A 6,087-nucleotide genomic window follows, 5' to 3' on the forward strand; every position below is an offset into this window, starting at 1 on the left:
TTTATCTCCAGGAGCTGTGACAAACTCAGCTCTGCTACATCGCTGCACCCTGCTGCATTATCACCTCGTCTTATGGCTGGTGACCTGTATGCATTCATTGCATGGATGATGTTTAACCCCTGCTGTGCTGCACCCTGACGGCCATGCGCAGGATCCAGACAGCTTTGTCGCATTTGGTTGGCTGCCTGGATCTTGTTGCTAGGCAACGCCTTATGCTTCCCCTCAGTCAGCAGCATCGCAGTCACATGACCAATGCCAGAGGATGCGTAATAGCGGGGGGGAGGGGGAGGGGGGGGGGAGGGGGAGGGGATAACAAGCGGCCACTGATTACACCCAGATCTATCTGTCCATCGATGACTCCTCATATATCTCATACATTATAGGGGTATCCGTCACTGCTACACTTCGGGGGGGAATGTGCATCCGTATACTGCTGCAGCTATAGGGCGGTACAATTGCAGTCCCATGGCGCCCGCAAACATATCAGGGCAGTACAGTGTATACGTCTTATATACGTCGTGTGTGTTTCTATTTGAGCTGGATAACATGGACGAGAGCCGTCATATCCTTCAGCACCATGGACAGCACACAGCAGCTGAGGGGTGTATTAGGAGGTTCTGCAGCAGCTGAGGTGTGTATTAGGAGGTTCTGCAGCAGCAGAGGGGTGTATTAGGAGGTTCTGCAGCAGCAGAGGGGTGTATTAGGAGGTTCTGCAGCAGCTGAGATGTGTATTAGGAGGTTCAGCAGCTGAGGTGTGTATTAGGAGCTTCTGCAGCAGCTGAGGGGTGTATTAGGAGTTTCTGCAGCAGAGGGGTGTATAAGGAGGTTCTGCAGCAGCTGAGGTGTGTATTAGGAGGTTCTGCAGCAGTTGCGGTATGTATTAGGAGGTTCTGCAGCAGCTGAGGTGTGTATTAGGAGGTTCTGCAGCAGCTGAGGTGTGTATTAGGAGGTTCTGCAGCGGCTGAGGTGTGTATTAGGAGGTTCTGCAGCGGCTGAGGTGTGTATTAGGAGGTTCTGCAGCAGCAGAGATGTGTATTAGGAGGTTCTGCAGCAGCAGAGGGTTGTATTAGGAGGTTCTGCAGCAGCATAAGGTGTGTATTAGGAGGTTCTGCAGCGGCTGAGGTGTGTATTAGGAGGTTCTGCAGCGGCTGAGGTGTGTATTAGGAGGTTCTGCAGCAGCTGAGGTGTGTATTAGGAGGTTCTGCAGCAGTTGCGGTATGTATTAAAAGGTTCTGCAGCAGCAGAGGGGTGTATTAGGAGGTTCTGCAGCGGCTGAGGTGTGTATTAGGAGGTTCTGCAGCAGCTGAGGTGTGTATTAGGAGGTTCTGCAGCAGTTGCGGTATGTATTAAAAGGTTCTGCAGCAGCATAAGGTGTGTATTAGGAGGTTCTGCAGCAGCAGAGGTGTGTATTAGGAGGTTCTGCAGCAGCATAAGGTGTGTATTAGGAGGTTCTGCAGCGGCTGAGGTGTGTATTAGGAGGTTCTGCAGCAGCTGAGGTGTGTATTAGGAGGTTCTGCAGCAGCTGAGGTGTGTATTAGGAGGTTCTGCAGCAGCTGAGGTGTGTATTAGGAGGTTCTGCAGCAGTTGCGGTATGTATTAAAAAGTTCTGCAGCAGCTGAGGTGTGTATAAGGAGGTTCTGCAGCAGCTGAGGTGTGTATAAGGAGGTTCTGCAGCGGCTGAGGTGTGTATAAGGAGGTTCTGCAGCAGCTGAGGTGTGTATAAGGAGGTTCTGCAGCGGCTGAGGGGTGTATTAGGAGGTTCTGCAGCGGCTGAGGTGTATTAGGAGGTTCTGCAGCGGCTGAGGTGTGTATAAGGAGGTTCTGCAGCAGCTGAGGTGTGTATAAGGAGGTTCTGCAGCAGTTGCGGTATGTATTAGGAGGTTCTGCAGCAGCTGAGGTGTGTATAAGGAGGTTCTGCAGCAGCAGAGGGTTGTATTAGATGGTTCTGCAGCAGCTGAGGGGTGTATTAGGAGGTTCTGCAGCGGCTGAGGTGTGTATTAGGAGGTTCTGCAGCGGCTGAGGTGTGTAGGTAAATTGTGATTGGTGGTGATAGGAATCCGCGGGTGTATATAATGTACTCGTCGGCTCTGCTTCATCTCGGTTTTGGACCTTCTATGCAGCATACAATCGCCTAAGAAGCAATTGCTTATTATCAGCTTCCTGTTTGTCAGGGGAATGTCCAGCATGTGACTGTTGGCAATATTAGGGAATTCTGGGTTACTATAAGGGATGTCTGCTGTTTAGGGCCCCCCTTTAGCTATACAGAGCGTCTCCCGCCATGGAGGGCCCATCCTGTGCTGGAATATTAGACAATTCATGGAAATCAACAGGCACAGTGTAATTCTTCATATCCCCCTGTGGAGGCGCTGCCAGGACACTGAACTCTCCCCGCCAGGTTTCCCCACAGATAATCGCAGCAGGGGACACAATAAGCTGATTGTCGGGGGACTCCGATTGTAAAACCGCATTCACGCGTCATTGTTCTCCACGGACAGCACACGTCCCCATTCATTTTAATGTGTGTATTCACACATCAGTGTTTTAGCGCGGTCCGTGGGTCCGTTTTTTTTTTTTAACATGGATGCACGCTCTATTTTGTCCATCATCCCCATTATAAGCCTCATGCACACGACCGTATTTTTTCACGGTCCGCAAAACGGGGTTCCGTTGGTCCGTGATCCGTGACCGTTTTTTCGTCCGTGGGTCTTCCTTGATTTTTGGAGGATCCACGGACATGAAAAAAAAGTCATTTTGGTGTCCGCCTGGCCGTGCGGAGCCCAACGGATCCATCCTGAATTACATTGCAAGTCAATGGGGACGGATCCGTCGCCCCCTCCCTCTATTGTAATTTCATTGGTGGCCAGTGCGGCCCCCCTCCCTCTATTGTAATATCATTGGTGGCCAGTGTGCGGCCCCCCCCCCTCAATTGTAATATCATTGGTGGCCAGTGTGCGGCCCCCCCCCCTCCCTCTATTGTAATATCATTGGTGGCCAGCGTGCGGCCCCCCCTCCCTCAATTGTAATATCATTGGTGGCCAGTGTGCGGCCCCCCCCCTCCCTCTATTGTAATATCATTGGTGGCCAGCGTGCGGCCCCCCCTCTTCAATTGTAATATCATTGGTGGCCAGCGTGCGGCGCCCCCCCCCCCTCCCTCTATTGTAATTTCATTGGTGGCCAGTGTGCGGCCCCCCCTCCCTCAATTGTAATATCATTGGTGGCCAGTGTGCGGCCCCCCTCCCTCCCTTTATTGTAATATCATTGGTGGCCAGCGTGCGGCCCCCCCCCCCTCCCTCTATTGTAATATCATTGGTGGCCAGTGTGCGGCCCCCCTCTATTATATTAATATCATTGGTGGCCAGTGTGCGGCCTCCGTCGCCCCCCCCTCCCTCTATTGTAATATCATTGGTGGCCAGTGTGCGGCCCCCCTCCCTCAATTGTAATATCATTGGTGGCCAGTGTGCGGCCCCCCTCCCTCCCTTTATTGTAATATCATTGGTGGCCAGTGTGCGGCCCCCCCTCCCTCCCTTTATTGTAATATCATTGGTAGCCAGTGTGCGGCCCCCCCGGCCCCCCCTCTATTGTATTAATATCATTGGTGGCCAGTGTGCGGCCTCCCCTCTCCACCCCCCCCCGATCATTGGTGGCAGCGGAGATTCCGATCGGAGTCCCAGTTTAATCGCTCTGGGGCTCCGATCGGTAACCAGGGCGCTACTGCAGGCCTGGTTGCCATGGTTACTTAGCAATATTACAATATTGGAAGCATCATACTTGCCTGCTGCGCTGTCTGTGACCGGCCGGGAGCTCCTCCTACTGGTAAGTGACAGATCATTAAGCAATGTGCCGCACAGACCTGTCACTTACCAGTAGGAGGAGCTCCCGGCCGGTCACAGACAGCGCAGCAGGTAAGTATGATGCTTCCAATATTGTTAAGTAACCATGGCAACCAGGCCTGCAGTAGTGTCCTGGTTGCCATGGTTACCGATCGGAGCCCCAGAGCGATTAAACTGGGACTCCGATTGGAACTCTCCGCTGCCACCAATGATCGGGCGGGGGGGGAGAGGGGAGGCCGCACACTGGCCACCAATGATAATAATACAATAGAGGGGGGGGGGGGGCGCACACTGGCCACCAATGATAATACAATAGAGGGAGGGGGGGGCCGGCCGCACACTGGCCACCAATGATATTACAATAGAGGGGGGGGGGGGGGTTAATTGTGCGGATCACAGCCCCCTGTAAGAGATCGGGTGCTGCCAGGCAGCAGGGGGCAGACATGTACACAGTTCTTAGTATATTCTAACTTGAAGCGCCCCTATCACTATGGGAACGCCTCTGTGTTAGAATATACTGTCGGATCATCTCTGAAAAAGCTTTTATGCAGACGGATCTTCGGATCCGTCTGTATGAAAGTACCCTGCGATCACGGGTCACGGACGCGGATGCCAGCCAATCTTGTGTGCATCCGTGTTCTTTCACGGACCCATTGACTTGAATGGGTCCGTGAACCGTTGTCCGTCAAAAAAATAGGACAGGTCTTATTTTTTTGACAGACAGGAAACACGGATCACGGATGCGGCTGCAAAACGGTGCATTTTCCGATTTTTCCACGGACCCATTGAAAGTCAATGGGTCCGCAAAAAAAAAACTGGAAAACGGCACAATGGCCACGGATGCACACAACGGTCGTGTGCATGAGGCCTAAAACAAACAACATTCGTGTGCATGTAGCCATGGTCTATGGGTCCGTGAAAACCACGGATGCCATCGTGTTTCACGGATCATTAAGAAGAGATTCTTTGTAGATTATTCTTCAGCTGTTCAGTGTCGGTGAAACACGGATGCAACACGGACAGCAAAAAACGGACACACGGACAGCTTCACGCATGCGTCACTGACTGCCTGCTTACGGATTTGAACACGGACGTGTGAATGAGGCTTAAGTAGGGATTGTCCAAGGTGGAGCGCGCTGGCGGTCAGCGACTGCTCGCTTATCATAAATCACACATTTATTTTCTCACCATTATGTCTTATGACCCATCAATGGGAACATTTGTAAAACACTGATCAGTGGCCCCATAATGGCCATCCTCGGATGATGAGGGTGAAAGATGGCCGCCATCGCCCTCTAATGGGCCAAGTACAGAGTGTAGAAGCGAACGCGGTAACTGGTACCAGCACCCCCCGCTGAGCACTGGTTCCAGTAATGCCCGCTGTGCCCCGCCCACTACAGGGCCTCAGGTCTCCGGGTTCAGAGCCTATAAAATACCTCATCCGCCCCTCCCCCCTGACTACATCCCTGTCTCTCTGTTGTCTGAACTCTTTCTTCTTTCTTTTCAGGGCTCTGCCCCCATCCTGGTCGTCATGGTGATTTTGCTAAACATCGGAGTCGCCATTTTGTTTATTCACTTTTTCATTTGACGGAAATTGCTCCAATGTTTGCAAAAAATAAAAAATAATAAAACAATTAAACGTCAAAACTAAAAAACAAACAAACAAACAAACCCGGAACAATGGACGCTGCTTGTGGAGCCCGGAATGGAATGTAGCTCCGTCATCGGCCGATTTTCTGATTGAGCCTCTGCTTTTATTATTTTTTATTTTAACGAGAAGTTTTTTCTTTTGTTTCTTCCAAAGGAACAAGAATTCAGTTTCGATCACAGTTTGCCTTTCCCCTCCCCCATGGGTAATGTTTTTTTTTTTAGGGGAGGGTAATATTTTTTTTCCTTGCTTGTTTGGCATGAGAGAATGCAATAGTTAATGACATTTTGTACCCCCCCCCCCCCCCGACAGTTGCGTTAAAGACTTGCCCCTGACTCCGCCCCTTCAGGTAGAAGGAGCCATTTATGGTCAGAGGATCTCCTTACGCTGCCCCCTCTGCCTGGAAATGGTTCTGACCCAGTTGGATTGCAAGGACTGTGCCATCTGTCCTATGTCCTGATCTTCCTCGGTTTTCCTTTTGGGGGTTACTCTTTACTTTGCAGCTGTTGTCATTTTACCAAGTGCCGAGATCAGCAAAATGTTTGCCCGATTCACCATTTATTAGGTTCCATTGGGAAAATCGACCTGCTGATTTTGTTTCTAAAAATT

General features: G+C 51.2%; 1 protein-coding gene across 1 annotated transcript in view; it reads left to right on the forward strand.

Annotated features, from left to right (window-relative positions):
* The window catches only part of JPH3 (junctophilin 3), a 55,472-nt gene extending 50,026 nt beyond the window's left edge, over nt 1-5,446 (forward strand). The window contains exon 5 of the mRNA XM_040409874.1: nt 5,338-5,446. Coding sequence (XP_040265808.1) covers nt 5,338-5,418 — 81 coding nt within the window. The 3' untranslated portion in view covers nt 5,419-5,446. The remainder of the gene's footprint in view (nt 1-5,337) is intronic.
* The last annotated feature ends 641 nt before the right edge of the window (nt 5,447-6,087 follow it).

Source organism: Bufo bufo, chromosome 10 (assembly GCF_905171765.1).
Source record: "Bufo bufo chromosome 10, aBufBuf1.1, whole genome shotgun sequence".
Classification (NCBI taxonomy): domain Eukaryota; kingdom Metazoa; phylum Chordata; class Amphibia; order Anura; family Bufonidae; genus Bufo; species Bufo bufo.